Source organism: Neolamprologus brichardi, chromosome 10, assembly GCF_056152115.1.
Source record: "Neolamprologus brichardi isolate AB-2024 chromosome 10, ASM5615211v1, whole genome shotgun sequence".
In the NCBI taxonomy this organism is placed as follows: Eukaryota; Metazoa; Chordata; class Actinopteri; order Cichliformes; family Cichlidae; genus Neolamprologus; species Neolamprologus brichardi.
In genome coordinates this window covers 17,252,263-17,276,031 of record NC_142113.1, presented here as the reverse complement: position 1 = coordinate 17,276,031, position 23,769 = coordinate 17,252,263, and the positions used below count along the sequence as shown (strand labels likewise).

Here is a 23,769-nt window from a genome sequence, read left to right as displayed (position 1 = left end):
GCAACATTTCACAAAATCTGTTTTCAACATCAGGCTTTAACTGGTTCCTCATTCTAGTAGTAAGGGAAATAAAGGAATGCAGGACATTTCTATTTGACAGAAGCATGGTGGGGAAATTATTAAAATGTAGTTATAGCTTAATTATATTATTTCCAGCTTACATCTTATTATAAGTTACATTTTAATCGTGAACACAAATTGTATCTTATTTGATTTAAATGATTTGTTTCTTTGCTATCTATCCGTCTATCTTAAAATTAAATAAAACCCAAAGATCTTTAGTGTTAAACTTGAAGCATTAAGAAATACAAAAATAATGAAAATACAGAATTATAATAAATTTTTTTTATGTAAACATCATAGCAGAAATAAAAGTTTATAGTAATAAATATATCGATATACTGTACTGTTTCCCATGTGGTTCACACATGTCACGTGGATTTTTAGTTTCTTCTTCTTTTCTTTTTTTTTTTTACAAGTGCTATCTATAATTTTACAGCCTCTAAGATTATCCATTTACCTGGAAGAATCATGACGATAGTACTCTGTTACTTTGGCGATGATTGACCCTGAATCAGAGCCACGCCTACACCTTGAGCCACATTGTATTGCAGCAGGGCTTCTTTAAAAGGCGCACTTGCTCTAGTTCAGGCACACTTCAACAAACTCTGTCTAAACGCACTTCCTACTAACCACTTTCAGTTTTACCAGCATATGGAAATGGAAGACCAGGTGGAAAGCCAGAAGAGGAGAGGAATGAGCAAAGAGGACTTGATATGTAAGCTGACTTTCAATATCATTATTATTATTACTTCGTTTTTTTAGGGTTCGATATCCTGTTACTGGCTGTGTTAAGTAAGCTATTACTCTTACTACTACTACTTCATTCGAGAACAGAGTTATATCCTTCTCCAACAAGGCACAATGTTATTGTTCGCCAACAATTACATGTAAAATATCATCCTTGTTCTGTGAGTTATTTTAGTATCAGTTTTATATCTGTATAGTCGGTGTGGAGATGGAAAGCAGCTAAACAGACTAGGGTTATAGTTTGACTCTATCGTCATAGTGACAGAAATCACATGCCACCAAGACAAACAGTCCCAAAGCATGTGACTTTTTTATGTGTGTGTGCACTGGTGAAAAGGGAGCGCTGTCATGTTCGCATGTATGGAAATGTCCTTTATGTGGGGGTTGATAAGGGGTTGTTTCCATATCACTTTTTTATCCATTGTTTTTATTATCACCAGCCTGTCGGACAAGATAATGCCAAACGCATAGCTGTGCGGGCAGCATTTCTATTTTTGCCGTTGGTAAAATATTACCTGGGTGCAGAGATCGGTTAGTGTACTGAGACAGCTAAGATTTCCTTAAATGTCTCAGCTAAGTTTCTACAACTTAACTAAAAGTATGCAAGTATGCTTATTATTTTTTCTCTAAAATGAAATATACAGATATTAAAAACAGGCACAATGAAAGCTGTGATTGAAATAACATGATCATCTTGTATTATTTTTAAAATATATAACTTTTAAATAATAGCCATAGAACATATGAAACATCTGAGGTGGGTTTGCAAGGTGGATTGAAACTCCTGCAGACTTCAGCACAGTGGTCTGAGTCTCACAGCAACACATTCAAACCACAGGAAGCTGTTTCCTGTTACTGATCGATGTCCCCTTGTTTGAAAGCATAAACAACACCTCCTTTTTTTTTTTTTTTTTTTTTACCACAGAAAAGATACCACAGAGCATAATAGCAACATAAAGGTCATCTCTCAACTTTATATTAAAGTATACTTAAGATCATCCTATAGTAGCCCTGTTTAGTGATTCACATTGGAGTCATCTTGTAATGCCTTTATTGTAAACCATATAAAGAGGCTCAAATGCTGTTATTAGAGGTGTAACCTATTACACATAGCACCCCTCCCAAATTAATTTTTTTTTTTTAAGGAGATGATATTGCATGACTAAACATTTGTGTAAACTGTGGGATGGAAAACTGAGTGTGAGTGTAATTGTCTGAAGGAAAATATGAATTACAACTGTGTAAACAGGCCTTTTTATTTACCCGTGCCTGTGCTCTGCTTTCCACCCACGCACTTTTGCATTGTGTGGCGGCCTACTTGGCAGATGAGGGTTAAAAGCCGTCCCTCAGGTGTCCTGTGTGGTAGATACAAAAAGCCAAAATATTTCACCCCCAGTTCCAAAGGGATCCACAATAAATTTAAGCAGATTAGTCAGTTTTTTTGGGTTTTTTTTGCCTTGTTACAATTCCAGGCGCTCATTTTATTTTTATTATTCCCAATGAAAACCAGCTCACATATAAAATAAGCAGATAAATTAGCCATAAAACTGAGACTTACGCTTCAACATTACAACATTTCTCTGATGCTGCTTAATAATCCAGCATAAAGATAAACATCATTGTTTAATGGCCACGTCACAAAACCGCAGAGAAAGACTGTACACCATGAGTCTGGAATACACTGACCCTTCTCTGTTTTTAATGGCCTCTTTTCACAAACAAAGCAGAAATCCCAAGATTGTATTGCGTGAGTAAATATTTCAGTGTGTGCACAGAGCATGGGAGAGTGTTTTCAAATTTTGTTTATACCCAACATTTAAGATAAGCTGGAAATGTGAGGAGCAGGCCAACAATAAGACCATTATGAACTGTGGGAAAATATTCATTACAATTGTCGGCACGTAATCCACTTTTGAATAGTTTGTTGATCTTTTAGCAGCTGAAGCTTTAGAGCTTGAAGAAGATCTTTGTGTACCTCACTGAATCAGATCCAATTTTCTATGTAAGCGTGATTAAAGCTAATACTTATAACAAGGTAACTTTCCTCTCCATCCACGTATGGGTGTCAAAGTATGCCAAACACATTTAAACACATGCCGTCTCTGTTTTTCTCTCTCTTTAGCCGAACGCACAGGATCTTTGGGAGCGTGCGGCTGGATCATAGTTATACTCGCTGGCCTGTTCACAGTTCTGCTCTTCCCCATAACAATCTGGTTTTGTCTGAAGGTGAGTGAGATAACTAAATAAGCACAGTGGGCCGAGGAGTTGAAACCACAGCTTCCTTTGCTGCTGTGAACATGAACTCAGCTTGTGTTTTTGGTGGTCTTGCAGATCGTTCAGGAGTATGAGCGAGCTGTCATCTTCCGGCTGGGCCGCATCACAGACAGGAAGCCTAAAGGACCAGGTAGAAACGCTCAGGGTTTGCACATTTGTTGGGTTTTTAGACAAAAGAATTTGTATTTACTGTATTTACATTGTCCGCAGGGATTTTCTTTGTTTTGCCATGCACTGACTCCTTTGTGAAAGTGGATCTGCGAACCATTTCATTTGACATCCCACCACAAGAGGTAGGATTGTAGACAAACAACAAAATGATGTAAAATTGCCCCCTTGCAGCATTATAAAATGACTCATCATGCTGGTATATGTATTTCTTTTATAGATCCTGACCAAAGATTCAGTTACAGTTAGCGTAGATGGCGTGGTCTACTTCCGCGTCAGTGACCCCATCGCATCTGTGGCCAATGTTACCAATGCTGACTTTTCCACCCGCCTGCTGGCACAAACCACCCTCAGAAATGTCCTGGGAACCAAGAACCTGGCTGAAGTCTTGTCTGACCGCGAGGGCATCGCTCACAGCATGCAGGTATAAAACCTGAAGCCTGAATGTGTGATGTGGTTTTTAGAGGTTTTTCAGAAGCCAGAAAATCCCCTTTAGATGAATCTGAATATGAAAAACCCAGTTCCATTTTATTTTTGGCATCATATTTCTAATACCTAAAAAAAGACTCGGATGTGCGTAGTATCTGCTCTGTTTCCCAAACATACTGTGTATTTACACTGTAAGCTGTAGATGTGATCATCTCGTCTTCTTGACTTTTCCAGTCTAACTTGGATGAAGCCACAGACAACTGGGGGATCAAGGTGGAGCGTGTGGAGATAAAAGACGTGAAGCTGCCGGTTCAGCTGCAGAGGGCCATGGCCGCTGAGGCCGAGGCCGCGCGAGAGGCCAGGGCTAAGGTCTGGAAATGTCACACATGAAATACTTCCTAGAAGTGCATTATTTTCACGCTTTTGACTTTTAAATGACTTATTTTGTATTTCCTGATCACTCACTCTGTTTTGATCCACGCACAGGTGATCGCAGCAGAGGGTGAGATGAATGCATCCCGTGCCCTGAAAGAGGCTTCCCTTGTGATTGCCGAGTCTCCCTCAGCTCTTCAGCTTCGCTACCTCCAGACTCTCAACACCATCGCAGCAGAGAAGAACTCCACCATTATCTTCCCCCTGCCCATGGATGTCATTTCCCACTTCATGAGGAAGTGAGGTCGCCGGCTTGATGATGCCTCAGCTTGTTGCTCATCGTGAAGTTTGAATCAAACGACTGATTTGCATGTATGTGCATAAAAAAAAACAAAAAAACTGTTGCGAATGCCAAAGAGTAATCACAGAAAATCTTCATGTTTACTTCAAGGTGTGACTTGACTAAACCTGTTGTTATTTGTCTAGAACAATATTCTGATAAACGTTTGCAGTAAATTGTCTGCAATTCATTATACAGTGCATGAATGACTGAATGTTTTGTTATATTTCTGTAAATGAACAAAGCTTTTGCTGCTTTGTAATTATTGTGTTTGTAACATTCTTTATAGTTTATATTCTCATCGCTTAACAGACGATGTTATTTCTCTTTTGAATTTATTTGTTAACTACCAAAAGATTCTTTCATTTCCAAAAATAAAAGTAATATAAAAAGAAGTAACATCTTGTGGCGTCTTAAAAGATGAGAAGATTGTTGTTTGAAGAAAAGACAAGTGATGACAAAAAAGTAAGTCAGGGCTTTGAACTATTAAACTAGCTCTGAATATACAGCAGCTAAACACACTTTAGTACTACTAAAATGAACACAAGGATTTCCCTCACTTTTCTTAAACATTTTAATACTCTGCTCTCCCCCAAAAAGAACAAATCAAAGGCATCAACATACTGTGCATCACATTACATTGATGAACTATTTCATTCTTCATTTTCTAGGTCTCCTACGCTACAGTTACATTTTTGACAATCACAAATGCTGAGAGGTTAAATAAGAGAAAGGGAGAGCGATAAAACAGCAAAGACAGAAAATAAAAACAAAACAAAAAACATGCTTCTATTACTCTGTTGGTGCACTAAGACACAGCTCATGTTGTAAATGTATTTACATTCAAACGTACAATCAGTGCCAGAACAAACAATATTCTATAAACCTTGTTCCTCTACCAGTTCCAAAATGAGTCTTTGTATAGTTTACACACACAAATTCAAATTTAAGAGCTGAAAGTCGACAAACATTTGCTACGACAGCATTTAAATATTAAAATGGGCATTTTGCCCCCTACTAAATGGAATAAATTACTCGTGTATTACGGGGAGGCTCAGCCAAGTGCTACATGTTAAATGGCTGCTACATAGTCGTCAGACAAAAGGTCCTTGTATATTAAACAAAATCACATGAACAAATTGTAAAAAAGGAAAAAAAAACAACCTAAAACGCAGTGGTTAGGTTTTTGACATTCAGCACATAGTAAGATGTCCACAGGACACATTGCAGGGTCACTACAATACCAGTTCATTGTTTAGAAATCAAAGTCCATTCAGTGGTGAAATATTCATTAAATACGACACTGGTAACTTTGCGCTGTCACTTGTAAACAGTAGTTTTGTTGCATCCATGTTGACTGTAGTTTTTTGCAGCTTAAATAACTTTTTAGGAGAAACCTAAAGAATCTTTCAGTGTCGGTGAATTGTGGTCCTAAAAAAACTGAAAACACAGTGACTTTCTGACTGGCATGTTCTTTTTGACATTCTCAAAAACTGTTAGTATAGGTACAAAATCAGACACAATTGAGATACTTTTTTTTCCCTTTTTCAACGCCGACATTCGCTCGTTTAAGAACAGTTAACCCTGTGTACGTCTCATACAAAAAAAAGATCCATGAAAAGAATCCCGCTTTTATTTCTTTCTTTCTTTTCAGGACTGTCAAAAGTGCTGGTATAGCAAATACGACTTTAGTTAAAGGTAATGAAAAACTGGTAACTCAGAAACGCCATATATTTTACATGCTGGTAACATTTTCATCTGTAAGTGAACAGAAGATGTAACCAGGGGCGGTTTTAGAAATGTTAAGAATTGGTGCCCCCCGCCCCCCGACGCAGCCCTATCCCCCCCCCCCCCCCCCCTTCATGCATCTATTAAACTATTAACAATATTTGATCAGCTTCTAAATCTAACTCATGCTCCCATTAGCGCTGCCAACTTCATCTTTTCTCCTGGGCCTGATTTATTTACAGTGACCCCTTTTTAACACATCTGAACTGTTTTAGCTTTGTTTTGTTGTTGTTGTTTATTTGTGAGTAAATCTGAGATTATACTGTACACAACTTTGAACTTGGCTTGTTCGAAGCTGGACGAGAGATTAAGACCCTGAGGGGAAGTTAATCTGAAGAGTACAGTACAGGAGGCAGGTATAACATACTGTGTGCTATAAAATATTTCTCATTTGTATATATCAGTTGTTGGTTTCTCTGTTGTATTTGATATAAATGAAAAATTATCTTGGGGAATATCTTGGAAATGTATAATGCTGTGTTGAGAAGCTCTCTCTATATATTTATATAAAAAAAGAAAGGATTTCTAATCTAATTTTAGAAAACAACTCCCTGAACAATATATTCTCGCACACCGGAAATCCAGCGTAGCTCGCAACAACATGATAATCAAAGAATAAAAAGTGTTGTTCAGATAAACAAACCAGAAGAATATCTGAAGAAGTTAACAGACCAAAGGACTACGTTACTGTACTACACCACGAAGAGGTAAACGGAGGATTCGTTTTTGAAAATTTACATAGCTTATAGATACTATATTTTACCATACGACACCATCAATGTACAGTTTTCTGCAGAAGTTTGTGCATCAGTGGGCAAATTACATTCTTTACAGCATGTTGTCTTATAAAAATCTTTAAGGTCTGTTAATTTAACAAAGCTTTGATGCTTTAAAAGTTAGCTAGCTATTAAATAGTAAGATCAATTTTGTGCATGCTGCAATTTTTCTTAAGTTAATGAAACAAGAATCTGGGCAAAAGGGTTTCACTTCAAAAACTTTGCAGTCTCCTCAGAGGTGCAAAACTTTTGCAAAAAACTGCATGTGTGAAGACAACCAGTCACATAATATGCAGTATATATCCGCTTTCTCCTCAGGTACATCACGTTCGACTTGTGACCTGTAGGTGATATTTTATAAGTAACTAACGCCATTTATCTTCTTCACACCTCGAGCTTAATAAATAGACAAATCACAGCAATAATAAGTTCCATGTTAAAACTGGAAGACTTTCACAGTACATGCTTGCTAAGTAGCAAAACACATGTAATAAATTAGATAGAAACGTTTCTTTATAAAGAAATCCACAACATTTAAAACAGTGATTCCTGTGCTAGGTTTTCCCCCCTTAGCTTTGAGCTCCGCGGTAGCTGTGTGATTTTTGTTGACGTTGCCGTTGAGCTAGAGACACAACAGACGGCACATTCCCACTGAGGTAAATCCAAAATGGCAGACATAGTTTTTGCAAGTTGACCTGAGGGATCCCAGAAGTGAAGAGTAGCTCATGTGTAGGAAGACCTGGCAAGGTTTTAAAAGACATAAGTTCTTTGTGTTTTGCTGATAAAAATGGCTGGGGTTCCAAGGAGGGCTGTTCCACACAAGTAAATCTGTCAGCTAAAATTAAGTAATTACAAAATTTTAAATACAGTTTGAGGAAGGTAAGAAACATGACTTTCAGATGTTTTTTTAAATATACAAACCAATTCTTTATCCAAAGTCCTTTATAAATAAAACATTGGTCGTTCTCTGCTGGTGAGGTTGCAGGACCCAGTTTAAGGCGCTTTGTTAGGGATTTTTTTAGAGATACAATCCAAAAAAGGAGAAACATTAATTCATGAATTCATGAAAGCATGGGAAACTAATCCCAATTAGAAATTATAGCTTGTTTTACATAGTTGATATATTTGTGTTCGTACCACACCAGAGTATGTGCTGTGGTGCCAGCAGTGTGCTACTTTCCATCTGTAAATGTGCACTGTTGTACTATGTACTGTGCAGGACTCACAACTACCCATGCAGGGGAAGTTTACAGCACCGTTTGTGCCGCTATCATACATTATCTACAACCTACAAGTCAAGACTGTTTCAGTAAAAGTGTGGGCTGGGGAAAAGGAACAGAGCTCGCTGTCATTATCACAGTATGTATCCACATTGTGTTTCTGTGTATGATGATACTTTCATATGATGGACACCAACAGCTGTAGAGCCTGATAAAAGTACAGGACTGTGTAACCTCATTGCTTTAGCACTGAGTGTACAGTCTGTCCAGTTTATGCTGTGATGACTGGAAACCACAGGCTTGCAAAAACAAACAAACTGAAGGTTGGGAAAGAGAAAATAAAATAAAGGTCAAATGAGTCAGAAGAGAAAATTTAGAAGGGAAAGAACTTATCTCTGCAAAGAGCTGAGAGAAGTATTTGAATTACAGCGACTGCGTGATGCCCTGTGCGTGGGTGTGACATGGGTGGGGGAGTAATTCTGATTAGTTACTGCCCTGTGTGTGGGTGTGGCTGGTCCCGGTGAGAGATTCTGATTGGTAGCAGCAGCTCTGTGGGAGGGAGAGGAGTACTGGGCCTGCTGAGGACAGCCATGGCAGTGAGTGGGGGAGTCACACCCTGCTACAGGTGAAGAGGAAAATAATGGGGATGAGGGAAGTGGTGAGGTAGAGAAGGAGCGGTGGAGTGGGGAGGACGCTGGAGACACGAGAGGGCTGGTCTGGAGACGCCACAGCAGCTCCTCGTTGTTCCGACTCAGGCGCTTCTTCTCAGTGCTCTCCTTCTCGACGGACTCGTGGAGGTTTGCGTTCTCCTCAGACAGTTGTCTGCAGGGAAAAAGACAAAAAGGGAGGTAAAGTTAACTTTCGCCTCAAAGGTTGACTCTGGATGTACCTACAGCAGAGGTAGGCATGAAGTAGTGAATGCTGAGCATTAATGTTAATGATGATGACTCGATGCCTCTTACCTGGACAGGGCTAGGTTCTTTTCAATGCGAGCTTTAAGATCTTCATTCTGCTGTTGCAGAACCTGCACTTTTTCCTCGAGGAACACGTTCTTTTGGGCCTGCTCAAAAGCAGAAAACAACCATACCGCAATCTATCATTATACAGACTACACTGACCTTTCTGTCTATTCAAAATAGCGTGAATTTGTGGAAAAGGCAGTGTAGAAGATGCTGGTTAAGGTGGCTTATTTGAGCCTACCACTTTCTCCAGGTCAGAGATCTTCTTCTCCTGCTGGTGTATCTGCTGGTTCTTCATTTCCACGACCTCCTTCAAACTCTTGAGGTCTTGCTCGATGTGTTGATATGGCGCTAAAGCATCCTGCCATAAAACAAGCGCATTTAAAAATAAATGAATGAAAGGGAGTGTTTGAATAAAAGGCACCCAGCGTCTCAGAAGTATGCCAAGTTTCTGTTTGCGCTCTTTGTATATATATTCAGGGTATTTACTCACCACTATCTGCTCATCTGTGCTCCTCCTCAAAGCCTCCTCAAAGCGTTTGGCCTTGTCCCTCAGACTCTGGTTTTGAAAGGTGAGCATATCCACTTGATCCTGAGAAAATGCACACACAAAAATACAAGATTACACACTGTACCAGTACAAACGTCTACATTTAAACCTAAAAAAGATCTTCTTTACAGTATCATACCTGTAGAGAAAGTCTAAGCTTCTCAAAGTCCTCCTCTAGAAGGATCTTCTGTTGCTCGTGAGCTTTCCTTAAGTCTACGTGCAAAATTACAAGGATGGTAAAAGAAGAGAGGTGGTGTGACTTCCTGCAGTGCTTGCATCATATCGTGTTTTTTTATTAAACAAACCCCACATTCATACCTCTCATAGTACGGGCGTGCTCTTCATGGAGTGTTGCCATGGTGATGTTGTGCATGTCTCTGAGTTCCTGAATGGCTGCCTGATGGCTGACTGTCATCTCTTCGATCTAACGCACAGCCACACACGTGTACACGTGCACGTTAAAGCCAGCTAATGACAGAAACAAACCAGTCTCCTCCCACCGATGCCTTTCTCCTACCTGCTCCTGCTGTTGAGTCCTACACTCCTCCATCTCTGACCGATGCTCTGCCTTCAGGTGCTCCGCCTCTGCTGAGTGACACTTCCTGAGTCCTTCCTCCACAGCAGCCAGCTCTGCCTCCTGTTGCAGCTGCAGCTCCTGCAGCTCTCGCTCAAACGCCACCTCCAGCGCTGCCTTCTCTCTCTGGAGTCTCTCCCAGCGCACTGAGTTTGAGGCTGTGCATGAAGGACATTGTATCTTATTGATATTGTCATCTTGTTACGCGATGAGGTCTGCTAATTACATTAGCAGCTATAGAAAGCTTAAAACCAACATTTCTATTTGGAAATCATTAATGCAAGTCATTTTGTGTTGAAATATAAAATGTAAAAATAAAAAAATCTGCCTTTTACACTGATTACACCTTTACAATTCACTGTATGAATAGCCCAGGTGTGAATAGGTAGTTATAATGGTCTAGTGATTCTAACTAGAATACATAAACTGTGCTTTAGTTAATGTAACAGCCGTACATTACTTTAAGTGATTTGATTTTTACCCATTTCCTCTCTGATCTTTTGCATTTCCAAAGACAACTTCCTTTGATTTTCTTCTGCGGTTTCATTCTGAAAAACAAAAATGAACGTCATTGTTGACACAGTGCACAGCCCAAGTACAAATCAACTGGAATTCTTAAACTCAAATGACCTCAGACTGGCCTTGAATTTGGCCAAAGAGAATAATAAAAGTTTAAATAATGAACAGAAGGCCAATAGTCTATCTGAAATGATTTAATTATGGATTTACTGGCCTTGTACCTACAAAAAACTTGTTGACACTGGGTTTGTTTGGCAGATCAGTCACATATATAGTTCATTTTAGCTGCAGTACAGACTGCTTTAGTTACATTTAAAAGATTACACAGAAAAATAAACATTGTAAGAACCTGTTAAATAATCTGAATTTAGTAAAGTAGAAAAAAGTCTAGCTCATGCCCTAAATTGAGTATTACTGCTTTGTACAATTCACTTACTAGGATGTTATTTGTGAGGTTACAGGTAAGGTTGATGGGTATAGTAACAGATTCCTTTTTTCATTCATTAACCAACGTAGTGGACAGCATGCTTTGATTTGAAATGTACCCAAAAATCCACACTGCCACAAACAGCTCTTAATCTTTACCTTAAATAGCAGTGAGGGATTTTTTTTACTGCTAGAAAAAAAAAAATTCTGTTGCTAATCAGAAGCTTTCCAGATGTTATTGCACTGATTAAAGCCTCAAACCATATCAGAGCCCTGACTGTGGTTCACAGATGGCTGTAGACATTCACTTTACTTCTCTCATACATGATGACAATGATTCAAACCAAAAGTTTCAAATTTGCATTTTCTTGTTGGTGCAAAAATACTCTTTTATGTCAGATTATGTTGTCTTTAGTAATTTTGGTAGGCTCTGCCTGAGAAAAGGGAAACATATGTGCGTTTGTGACACATAACAAAGTGCCCAAAGATTTCAAATTGTTTTTTTTGCTAAGTTGTGTGTTATGTTTAGACACCACACTAGTTTAGGTGTTTTTTGTGTGTGTGAATGATTCATAGGTTAATGTTAAGTGGCTTAAACAAAAGGCCATTCATCAGAAAATGGTCGGGTTCACGTACAGGACTGAAAATGAGTGAAAAAGCAGCCAATGATGCCAAAGACCTTCAGAAACCCTACCTATCACTTAACACCGCTTAAAAAAAGTACAAGAAAGTCTGGCTTATACAGAACTGTTTACACAGTACTATATACAATGCTCTAGCTGTAGTTTTTGACTGATGCCAGCAGAGGGAGCTCAAATCCACTCAAAAGTCACACTTGTGCTTTCCCTGTCTTGTATATCTGCAGTGTGGACCTGTGATTGCAGCACTCAGACAATGACCATAAAGAAGTCAGACAGTCCCCCGACAGTCTGCCACTGGTATTACTACCACAGCACCTCAGAGGTGAAATCATCCCATTAGACAGAGAGCTGGAAGAAACCAGATCAGTGACACACTGAACTCTGGTAGACCCTTTCCACAGTCACACTGTTCAAACTGTTTGTCATCCAGCATCTCATTGACCATGCTGTGAACACTTCATGCTGTTAAATACTGCATGTGCCCTTAAATTCACGCTGGGCACTGTGTGCACGTGTGTCATACATATTAGGCTTGGTGTAAACACTAAGACTGCGGTATTATGTTGTAAATCTGCACGGGATGGCAGGTGAACCTTTAAGCCTTAATATGGTGATTACAGTAATACTGTGCACAGTATCATTCCAGTTTGCTACCTTGAGGCAATAATGCTGAGTGGTGACTATGAAAGCTTCTAGACCCAGCGATGTCTTCCTCAGTTCATCTCTAAGAGCTTTCAGCTGCCGCTCCTGCTGTTCGCAGCGTCCCTGCAGCCTCTGAACCTGAAAAGCGACACAGAATAATACCGGAATGAACAGAACGGAGCACGGCCCAAACGGTGCTGCAGAGTTTCTCAGTTACCCACCTCTTCTCTTTGCTTTTCTTTTTCCCTCTCCTCCGCTTGCCTCTGTTTCTCTTTCTGCTGAGCCTCCTCTTTCTCTCTCTGCAGGTTCTCCTGCTGTTCTTGCTGTAGCCTCATGGGGGCCACGCGGCGAGGGGACCCAGAGGGAGCTGAGCCCCGGACTGCTGCTGCACGCAACAAAGACAATCAAATAAGGTTAGAATGAGCGTGTGTGCGTGTGTGTGTGTGTGTGTGTGTGTGTGTGTGTGTGTGTTTTAAGGAAACTAACAAGACATTAGGGACTCACAAATGTATCAACTGAACATCAGCCAATTAAACATATATACCGAGGCCAAAGTTTATCTGTTCTGTCACATCAGTTTTAGTGTTGAATGACAGAGACAAAAAGGAGAGACACTTTTAAAACAGTTCAGTAGTTTCCCAGCATAAAGAGGTAACAAACAGGAAGTAAATACATGAAACCAAAAAAATATCAGTAATGGAATCTGGCAATTTTAAACATCAAAATTCAACTGGTGAATCAGTGATCGCATTTTCAGGACAAATGGTAGTAATTTAATTAAATCTTTTTTTTATATATACAGTCTTGAGGTAGTTTCTCGTAATGAATCATTTAAACTCATGATAAATGTGTAAACGTCTCTCATATAACGATTTAACTGCAGCAGTAATATAGATTATGCTAACGTGGGTGTTTTATTTACAACATGCATATGTAAAGAAACATTTGGGCACATCAAAGTAACGGTGTCTGAAGGGGCACAATCATTAAATCGTAGCTGACATACAAGCAAGGCGATTAACCTGTGTGTCACCTTGTTACAGTGCGAGTGTGTGTATACCATAAAATTTACTCTAGCAACAGACTCACAAACCAGCCTGTAGGTGGAAGTGTGCTTTCACACAAAATAAAATCACAGCAGAACACCAAATCAACTGCCTCAACCATATAATTCAGGCCTGCTGGAGCATGGGGAGTGGTCTCCATGGCAACACGAGGCTGGGCTTGGGGAGCAGGGTCCCAGGTAATGAGTGCAAAATTGTTTGGAGGGAGGTGGGGGTGCGGAGGGTAAAATACAAAAAAAAAGAAAGAAAAAAAGAGCAACGAATGGATAGAGTGGAATAGCTGCAGATGAACTGAATAACTGTCTTGGTGATTGATGTCTATAACCAGTTTAACCAAATATAACCAAAGGGCTTCGGGTAGAAATGTAACACATTAGTAGGAGTAGCTCTCTGAAAAAATGACTGAAATAAAGACCAAAAGATAAAAAACTGCAGAGATGTTTTGATGCCATCTGTTAAAAAAAATGCAAGCGTCAGCAATTGTTCCAGAGCTCCATCTATCTCAATGTCCTTTCTTTGCCTTGAAGCCTTATTAGGAATCCCTTTCCCTTATTTTCAGTAAATGCTCTCTGCCTCTTTTTCAGGCACATGTGCACAAGCGTGCATGTGCACACACACAGACATGTGCAGGTTCTACTTGAAAGGTTAGAGAGAGGATACTGAATACTAAATGAGCCTATATGGATGAGTGTGAAGGCAGCATGCAGATGAGAGCGGAGAGGTGGATGGATGAAAAATAACGATAGAAGAAACAATGAGAAAAGGTAATGGCATATCTTGCGGAGAGCATAGATGGAAGTGTTTGTCTGTGTGTTTTTAGGGTGTTCTTAAAGATATTAAGGCCGAGATATTCACGAGGTGAATATCAGTTTCACTTTCTCTCGCTAGCATCTTGCTGGGATCGTGTCCAGAGCAACTTCAAGGTGGAACAACAGTCTGCAAATTTCAGTAAACAAGAGCAAAATCAATGATGCTGGGAATTTGAAAGAAGAAAAATGCTTTCATTTTGGGACCGTGTAGGAGTAGACGAGGTCCGAGAAAGTAGCAGTAAAGGCAAAGGTGAACAGCAGCACTAAAGTGAGAAAATAAGTGGCCTGAGGAGATGTGTTTGACTCTGCTAGGAAACATCTGGATTCTCTCCGCAATCCCAAAAGAAAATTACTCTGCTTTTTCCAGACCACGTGGATGAAACCATAGAAACATAGAAGAAATTGTTAAATATCACAAATCTCCACCTCAAACTGTTTAGAACCACATCTGGGTTTTATAAATATTTGGTGGGCGGGACACCCCAGAGCAGAGTGAGGTGGAGCTATACAATACGTGTTAAGTCTTATTGTTCAGGGTGAATAGTGTACAATTAGTCAGCCAGTGGGATTCTGGCACAGGCTTTTTTGGACTTGCCATCGTAGGACAAGCACAGGTGTCTATATTACCATCAATAGTTTTCTGCCCCTGTGTGCGAGTCAAACTGTTTGATTTCTAGCACCTCTGTTTTGTATTGTAGACAAAGAAAACCACCATTCCATATATCTACACTTTGCAAAATAACAAAGAGGAAAAACTCACCTGGAGACTGAGGTTTGGGAGGAACCACAGCCAGCCTTTTTGGGGAGGACGGGAGAGAACGTGTGACTTCTGAACTCCGCTGAAACTCCTTCCTGCTCACTGTCACAACACAAGGTATTGATTAGGCTCCGAATATCACACAGTGACATTTGGCTAGTGCAGCATGTGAGATATACACACATGAGTGTCAAATCAACTTTGCCTGCCTGCCTCAATCTTTTTTACTGTACTTTTTTTTCCATTTCTTGGCTGATTTTCCCCCTTTCATAACTTTTTTCCAATCTTTCCAGTTACCCCTTCTGCTTTCATCTCCAGCTACATCCCCCCTGCTGTGTAGTATAACTATGTCCCACAGGATTGCGGGTCAAAAAGAAGCTGAGCAGATGTGCTAAAAATCCTCCTTCGTCTATGTGACACTATTGCACTTTGTAGTCAAGACAGGCAACAATTAGGAACTCCCAGTGATTTATTAATATTATTTCAACCCTCAAAAACATTCTCCTGCGTTTCGCATTGAATCTTTTGCAGAACTAGTGAATGTAAGAACAAGTGGCTGGATTTGAAACAAGTACACGGGAGCTCAAAATGTAGAAAATTGGGGCGAGAAATTCTAAGTGGAGGAGAAAAAAGAGGTGACGCAAATAAAGAAGTAGGAAGGAAGGACGTTTCAAGAGGTTAGCAGGGAGACTGGTGTGAAGCAGGCAGGAGAGTGGGAGCGAGACCTTGAAAAGAAACTAATTAGACCTGTTACGGGAAAGAAGCCTCTGATCCTGAACAAATCCCCATATAACCCTGGAGGTTTCTTTTGCTCTGCAGCAACACTGTGTGTGCGGTGTTCAGTGTGCATGTTTTGGTAAAATCATGCAAATGTGGCTCTCAGAGGGAATCTTTATTGCCACACACTGTCACATCACATCACCGTACTGACTCGAACACACAGTGAGGCTTTGCAGAATCTGAATTTAAATCTGGATGGGCTACTTGAAAATAAAAGGTCAGCAGATGCTTGTGATGAGAAGCTGTTTAGGATAGCACAGCTGCATTTCCCATTGCCTACATACTACACTGCTCATGACATGTTACTTCAGTTTTTTTGCTGCTAAAGGTGTTTCTACAAGTTACTTAATCATGGGGGTGTATTTAGTTTTTCCACATACAGTTTCTGCATTTCTGTCAGCGTTCTGGGTCTGAGCGACCCAGGATCCCTGGGCAGTCATGGACTTGTGACATTATATGTATTTTTGGTGTTGCTGCCCCTCTTCTCCATGTTTGTAGATATGAGTGTCTGTGTGGGTGTGTGTATGGGTGCAGGTGTGTCTGAACACTTGTTTACAGGCACCTTCAGGCCTGGTGGGTGTGGCCCTGCTAGGGGACTGGCCACACCCAAGCCACACACCTGCTGCTGATCAGGGCTCGTCGGGGGAGCTACTTAGGAGAGTCTTGGAGCTCCCACCGACGTGGGATCATTGAGTTAGACTCCCAAGTCAGTGTTAGTCCAGGAAGTACCGATCGTGTTTGCCCGAAGGGGTCAGTGTCTAACGGCTGCTTCCATTGTTTTCCCTGCAGGAGGAGCGTGGAGAGGAAGGACAGCACGCACAGGGTGTGCACAGTCACGACAGCGGGGCGCACGAACACGGACGCCACTGGAAGACACACGCGGGAGTCTTGGGGAGCACGGGGATTAATTGTGCATCAGTATTTACCACACTGTAAATAAACGCACTGTCCACACACAGAGCTCCGCGCTTGGGTCCTCATTCCTTACATCCCCACGGTCTGCCAGCCAGACCATGACAATTTCGGCTTGGTTTTTGGTAAGCAAATAATAAATAATGACACACTGCATGTGTTGGTGCTCATCTGAGGTTCTATTTACCTCATTGTAGGACCTGATGCATAAAACCTAAGAATTCAAAGATGGTGTACCTTCTGTTTTATTGCCATGACTGTACATATGAGTCTGTACAACCCTATAGAGAGCCAAAAAAAGCATTAATGCAACGCTAATATAAAAAAAAAGGGTATGAGTCAGGTTGCCAGGAACTTTCTACATCAATAATTCATAACACACTCTGTATCAGCTCAGGGCACACAGGGTGAAGGATATTTTCTCATCCCCACAACACCGTCTGCATTCCTGATAAGAACCTGTTGGCAACAATAGCGATGTCTGCATTGTTTTGTCTCAAATGTATTTCGCTTATGTCACAGAAGAGAACATGTAGCTCTGTGTCATCTATTCAAGCAGAAACAGGACATTTTTATAACATCATATAAATGTGGCAGAGTGAAGTGCGATACTATGGAGCGCCTGGTGTTAATTCATGTATGATAATACAAATGCATTTGAAAAAGAACATTGCTGCTGTCAATTCCATCCTCTTATTCCCGGTGGCACTCAATTGGATACTGTACAGTGTGCCTCCCCTAATGTGGATTTCTCATGATATTTTTAATTATTTTAACATATGTGCACAATACGTGCCTGTAAACCACATATGTGACAACAGCGTGAGACAATAGGACACAATCTGTTACTGGAAACATGCATCTCTCTCTTTTGCACACATCCATGGAGAACAAATGTGCATGTAAAATATATATTTCCTACATTTACTACACAGGGTTTATGGGTTTAAACTGATGCGTGGTAGTGCAGAAATGTTAGCTGTGCCAAATCACAGAAAAAACAAAAAAATGTTTTCAGTTTTATCAAACCAAGACTCTGTGCGCTATTCCAGGAAAACTACTGACCTCCAGGGGAGCTTCTTGACTGGGGTGGCAGGTAGCGTCGGGGCAGTGCCGGAGTGGAGGGGGGCTGGAGGCTGTTGCTGCGACATTGTGCCCCTCTCTGGTGATCTGTCGACGCAGTGCCAGTTGCCACTCTATGAAGAGGAGGCTCCTCACTCACACTCAGACCTAGAATACAAAAAAAAAAAAAACAACTCATTACCTTCAGAGTTTTCTGCCCTATTTTCTGTATTTCACATCTCTTGCGATCACATATTATTCCTATAACTGGACAGGGCTATATTCTGACTGAATTTAGGGTCACTGGACCGGGAAATGGTTTCTAACCTCAGGGTCTCACTGCTGCCGCCCCCAATTTCTTGTCCGTTAACCCGGGACATACACTTGTCTTTCATATACCCACACAATCTCAAACACACACACATACAGGGATTTGTTTACACAGGGACACATCGACAGGCATACAATACTTGGAACATGTATACTTGCAATGATTACTGCTCTTCCTGACTCTTAATGGAGCTCTAATCTATTAAAAAACTGACAGATAGTTTACACACTCTCTCTCGCACGGCATAAATCCTGCTCATCTCCTCGTTCCTGATCAATAGTGACACAAGAGATTACCGGCATTTCTCAAGCTTCAACATTTTTCCATCAAACAGGGATTAAGAATTGGTTTTAAAGCTGATCGAAAGAAGCTATGAAATTATCATTAAGCCATTTAGAACAACTTGTACCTCACTGTAACGCAAGTTGGTTGCTTAACAACACAGGAAAAAAATCCTGTTAGAATGTATCTATCAATACTTTCCTTTGACCAGCCGCAAGCCCATAGCGACTGCAAACTTACTTTGCTCTTTGCTGCATGAATAGTGTGCAAATATAAAAACAGCAATATTATATGTAATATTCCACAATCAGCTTTAAGTAGAATTATTACAAGCATTAAGAGTCCAAAGATTATAATTATAATTGTTCAGTGTGTACTCTGCAATCCAAATTTTCTAACGACCAATATATTTTATTTCCTAATTTTAATTTAATTGTTTCATTACAGTTCCATCCATCTATTTTCTTATCTGCTTGTGTAAATTAGAGTTATTTAGGGGTGTTTAACTGGGTGAGAAGCAGGAAACAACCTGGACAGGTCACCAGTCCATCACTGCAAACTCTCACATCCACCCCTACAGCCAATTTAGAGTCACCAGTTAACCTAACTAGCAGGTCTTATTGTTCACTGATTTGTCAGCACACAGTTGACATATGTTGCATTCCCCAAGCTTCCATATTATCCCAGAGCTCCTCTGGGAGTTCATTACTAAGGCTGCTGACAGTCTGACAGCATTTCTTTCTCATTAACCAGCTGAAGATATGGTCAGTTTATCTCATTCAAATCTAATCTTGGAGAGTGGAGTGGACTACGTTCACAGAGCTCTGTGGCTCAACCTGTCAGCATCCTTTATATTAGAGGTTTAAAAGATGAAAACCTAGCCTAGAACATTTAAACTGAGTTGACATAGATCAGTTGGCTGGCCGATATAAACAGAGATGAGCTCATTCATCAGAGGTCAAATATGGACAAATGAACTCCCGGAGCACAGAGAGGAAGAGAAAACGATGATGTGGGGAATACAAAACTGGGGAATGCTGTGAAAGAGAAGATGGCGACTATTTTGAGGGCTTAGAGAAGGAGAAAAGAGGGGATGCATTTCATTATCAAGCTGATATGCATCACTTATTGGCTAATTGCCAGCTGATGATGGATAACAGAGGAAGAAAGAGGGAAAAGGCTGGATGCATGGAATTAGGAGGAAGGCAACAAAAGGATATAAAAAGACCTACAAGGAGCAATAATTGGTGCTGCAATGGAGCCGGCAGCAAGCTTAGTATTTTATAGAGACGGATGAAAAATAGCAAAGAAATGAAAAAGGGACCATGAATAAGAGGAAACAGCTGAGGACAAAAGACAGCAGGCTTTTGTTCTCAGCGGGAGGCCATTTTATTGGATGGGTTTGTTCCTCATAGCTAAACCAAGACCAGCAGAACTGACCTGGCTTTTTGGTTTTCAGTGGTATTCACTGGCAAAAACGACATTTTAATTTGAAAGTAAAATAGTCAAATGCTTCGTTCTCACTGCGACATGAACTCTTTGGTGTTTTTCACATTCACATTTATAGCACGGAACTGATCAAGCCCATTCACGTTGAAAGTAACCCAGGGGGAATGCATCCAGGTGCAAACATGCATACGCAGGCGTTGATGTAGGAGCTTGCAGTGCAGCTTGCAGTGCTGACATGACAAATCAATAGCCCCCATTTTTTTCCCTGAAAAACACCTACCACCCAACAAAAAGGCGAATGATGTATTATGTATTATATGAGAAGAAGAACCATGCGGTAACAGATTCTTTGAGATATTTGTAAGATAACTAATGAAGGTAATGCAGGTAAAGGGGTTACATTGGTCCTGTTTTAAGTCAGGGCAGCACGGTGGTGGTTAGCACTGTTGCCTCACACCAAGAAGATCGTGACTTTGATTTCACCATATTTCCTTCACGTCCTTTCCTTTCCTTCACCAGCTCTCTCCCAAAGACAAATAACCTAGTTGGGTTGGGTTAACTGCTGATTCTAAATTGTCTAAATTGCTCATAGGTGTGAATGTGAGAGCATATTGTTGTCTGTCTCTCTGTGTTATCCCTGCAACAGACTGGCGACCTGTCCAGGGTGTACTCTGCCGTTCATCATATGTTAACTGGGATAGGCTCCTGCGATAAGAACAAGTGGAAGAGTATAGATGTTTTAAGTCGTGGTTTGTGAGCATTTCTTGTTAATACCTACTGAGCTGGAGGTACTCGCGTCCTGTATATAAATAGATGAAGCAGCCTCACAGTGCGCAAATATTTCATTTAAAATCACTACACTCAAACTTGTACTTGAAGAACAAAAGAAGTACAAAAAGTATTCGTGATGACACAATGAACAGATATCATCATTTCCCTGTTAATATTATTATGTTTAACTTTAAGCTAATGTTAATTAATGCAGTTTCTTTGTGTTTTAATCAATAAATCCATCCCTTTATTTTCTCTCACTTATTTTTGTTTAACAACAAACGTACAAATACCTTAAGACAGAGATTACACCTTGTGCCTTAAATGACTGAGTTTCTGCATTTGTGCATTTTTTTTCATCATACATGCTATAGTGCAGAAGAAATAATCAGAAAAACAAACAGCTATAAATTAATTCACAAAGTTAAAAGTAACAGATCCAGGTTTGCTCGCAAGCTGCTTTTGTAAACATTTAGACAACACGTGTATGGATATAACTGGAATTTGAAGTCAGTGTGTAAACCTACTGAAAATGTCTTCCATTTATACACCGACTTTTAAGCCTAACCCTATTTTTAACTTTTTTAACTTTTTTTTAATTAGACCACATGTTCTCACAGACAGATGTCAGTTTCCTTTAACACTGTTCAGTGCCAAAGACAGCGTGTGTAATGAAGCTTGAAACTCATATTCATCAGAGGCCATAATTTGTTCTGCTTATTAATGGCTTCCTGCTGATTCCTTCCTTCAGCTGGTTTTAAAGGTGGAATAAATGAAATTCAGAACAACTGTCAAAAGAAAAAAAAATCTAGCTACATAAGGAAGGGAAATTGACTCCATCGACTCTATCCAGTATTTGTAGATGAACCAGTAAAAGAATATTTGGAAGAAAAGCTATCTAGATAAAATCACATTAATAATATTAAATATTAGAAACTGGTCAACAAGCAGATTAACTCGAATACTGGGTTTCCAAAGCATGCTAACAGAGTAAGATGAATAAAACATAGAATAAGATACAGATTTGATATTCAATATTCAGGTTACATTATTCCTTTTAATTGAAAGTGCAACCTGGAATTGACAAAGGAGGTTGATTGGTTCAAAATTAGAAAGTGTGGCTTTAAATATGCTCCAAACTGAAATTGATCTCAAGCTACCTTAACTTAAAACTTTAAGTTAAGATTGTCACCAAATGTCTTCTCATGGTAACTAAAAAACAGTTTGCAAACGCACGGAATTGTACATCCCACAATTCTCAGTTTTATATCAGGGAATAAAACGCTACAATGATGTGTGATGTTCTTGAAAGTCATGGTAAGGTTATATCTGAATATATAAATATCAAATTAATAACCCCACAGAGCAAAGGCATGGGTTGTAGACAGTCGAATTAAATGATAACACAGGAGCTGACGGCAGCAGCCTCGGGCCTCCTTTCCTCTCCTAGGACACAGATGCCAAGAGATTAAAAGTTCATTCCAGCTAAAAGGACAGCGTTTCTCCTCTCATGGTCAACAAGAGAGAGATGCTCCTCTATGATAAGGAGCACTGACTGAAAGCAGTCAAATGGCAATTTAAAGTTCAGTCTTAAGGAATGAGTTAGGCTGGAGGAAAAGCAATTTCTCTTGATTAACCTCCTAAGACCCGAACTCTTCCAGAGCATGCATTTTTAATTTCTCTTTGATATTTGGGCATATTGGGGCCCGATGAATGTAAAAACAAAGAATTATCAAATGTTTTGTTTTGTTTTTTTACCTGATTTTTGTTTCTAGGAAAAATGAGAGCCACAAATGAGGATATTTGTTAGAATTTTGATAGAACAGTGGCAGTATAATGTCCTCGTAAGTGGATATCAGGCCCTTGTAGAGCAAAAGTGAGTATTTTGGTCTAAATAAAATGTGATGTCCACATATGTGGACGCAGGGTCCTAGGAGGTTAAATATAACACTGCTGTTAGGCTCTTGATCAGTCTTGAAGAAAGAAGATTTATGAAAATTCAAAGCAGGAGAGAATAAGCAAAAGATTTAGGATGGAGAGAGGAGGCAGTAGGAGACCATCTGTTAACCACAGTCTGGGTTCAAAGTGACAGCCAGAATCATCCCTGCTGAAGTGTTCTTAAGCCGAGCCGTTTGCTCTGCATTTCTTTCAGCTTCTGGTCACAAGCTTGGACAAAAACGGTCATTTCACTCACTGAGGCAACAGCACGAGAAGTGAGCACAGGCAGTCAGCACTACTTTAGCAGTACTCAGACTCTGTCTCCAGGTGCTAAGCCTTTTACAGAATAAGTTAATGAAAATGCATTTACCACCATGGTGCTGCTACACCCGCCTGTTAGTTATTGACACTTTTTGGGATAATATCAAGCTCCCTGTTTAGGCTTCTGAAAGAACAAAGCAAAAAATAAATATTAATTTATTAATTTTACAAGCTTACATTTTTCAGCCACAAAATTACATATAACAAGTGTGACGACATTATTTATGTGTCTATAAAAGAGGTTGCCTTTGAGGCTGTAAAATAAAAAATATAATAAAAAGGCAAAAACTAGTAAATAAAAAACAGGAAAAGAAACGATATTGGCTGACAACATGAAACTTTCTAACAAAACTCAAACAAAACTTAGCTTGTGTTAGCAGCTATTTTATTATTCCAAAATCTTTTCAAAAATGTTTGCCGTCCTGCAATTATCTCATTAAAAAATATATTTCCTGGAGTTATTTGCTTCTTCTAAGAGATGCATCAGTGAAAAACTAAAATAGCAATAAGAGCTCCTCAGCGGGGAGAGAACGAAGGACAGGGGTTCTGCCTCTTGATTAATATGCATGCATCTTTGTCAGTCTAAAGCATCTTTTAAGCTCGTAAAGCTCAATTAACACAGAGCTGGATGAAATAGAGTGGGAGTTTAGCAGTTAATAAACAGCCCCGTCGAGCCCATCCTCACCGCTAGAGCACTGCCGCTTCAATAAGCCTCTGCCATGTTAGTTTTTTCTCTCCTCTACCACAGAATGCCAGCCATATCTAATTGGCCCATCTAATGTTCTCCTCCACCAGCGTGTGTGTG

The 23,769-nt window shown here is 39.9% G+C and overlaps 2 protein-coding genes across 3 annotated transcripts in view; one reads left to right on the top strand and one right to left on the bottom strand.

Annotated features, from left to right (window-relative positions):
- The first annotated feature begins 624 nt into the window (after window positions 1-624).
- On the top strand, window positions 625-4,788 carry stoml3b (stomatin (EPB72)-like 3b). Its single transcript, XM_006810110.3, has 7 exons — window positions 625-778; window positions 2,933-3,036; window positions 3,142-3,214; window positions 3,295-3,377; window positions 3,473-3,676; window positions 3,916-4,050; window positions 4,168-4,788. Exons 1-7 carry the CDS (start codon window positions 715-717, stop codon window positions 4,354-4,356), a joined length of 852 nt encoding a protein of 283 aa, XP_006810173.2. The 5' UTR covers window positions 625-714; the 3' UTR covers window positions 4,357-4,788.
- Window positions 4,789-6,255: 1,467 nt separating this feature from the next.
- mtus2a (microtubule associated tumor suppressor candidate 2a) overlaps window positions 6,256-23,769 on the bottom strand; it is a 43,865-nt gene continuing 26,351 nt past the window's right edge. The window contains exons 5-16 of one of the 2 annotated variants that reach the window (XM_087847307.1): window positions 17,876-18,040; window positions 15,122-15,220; window positions 12,710-12,873; window positions 12,501-12,626; window positions 10,742-10,808; window positions 10,204-10,418; window positions 10,005-10,110; window positions 9,826-9,899; window positions 9,630-9,728; window positions 9,378-9,497; window positions 9,140-9,240; window positions 6,256-8,999 (exon numbers count right to left, since the gene is read on the bottom strand). In XM_087847307.1, coding sequence (XP_087703433.1) covers window positions 8,567-8,999; window positions 9,140-9,240; window positions 9,378-9,497; window positions 9,630-9,728; window positions 9,826-9,899; window positions 10,005-10,110; window positions 10,204-10,418; window positions 10,742-10,808; window positions 12,501-12,626; window positions 12,710-12,873; window positions 15,122-15,220; window positions 17,876-18,040 — 1,769 coding nt within the window. In that variant the 3' untranslated portion in view covers window positions 6,256-8,566. The remainder of the gene's footprint in view (window positions 9,000-9,139; window positions 9,241-9,377; window positions 9,498-9,629; window positions 9,729-9,825; window positions 9,900-10,004; window positions 10,111-10,203; window positions 10,419-10,741; window positions 10,809-12,500; window positions 12,627-12,709; window positions 12,874-15,121; window positions 15,221-17,875; window positions 18,041-23,769) is intronic. The other variant, XM_087847308.1, reaches the window with a different exon arrangement.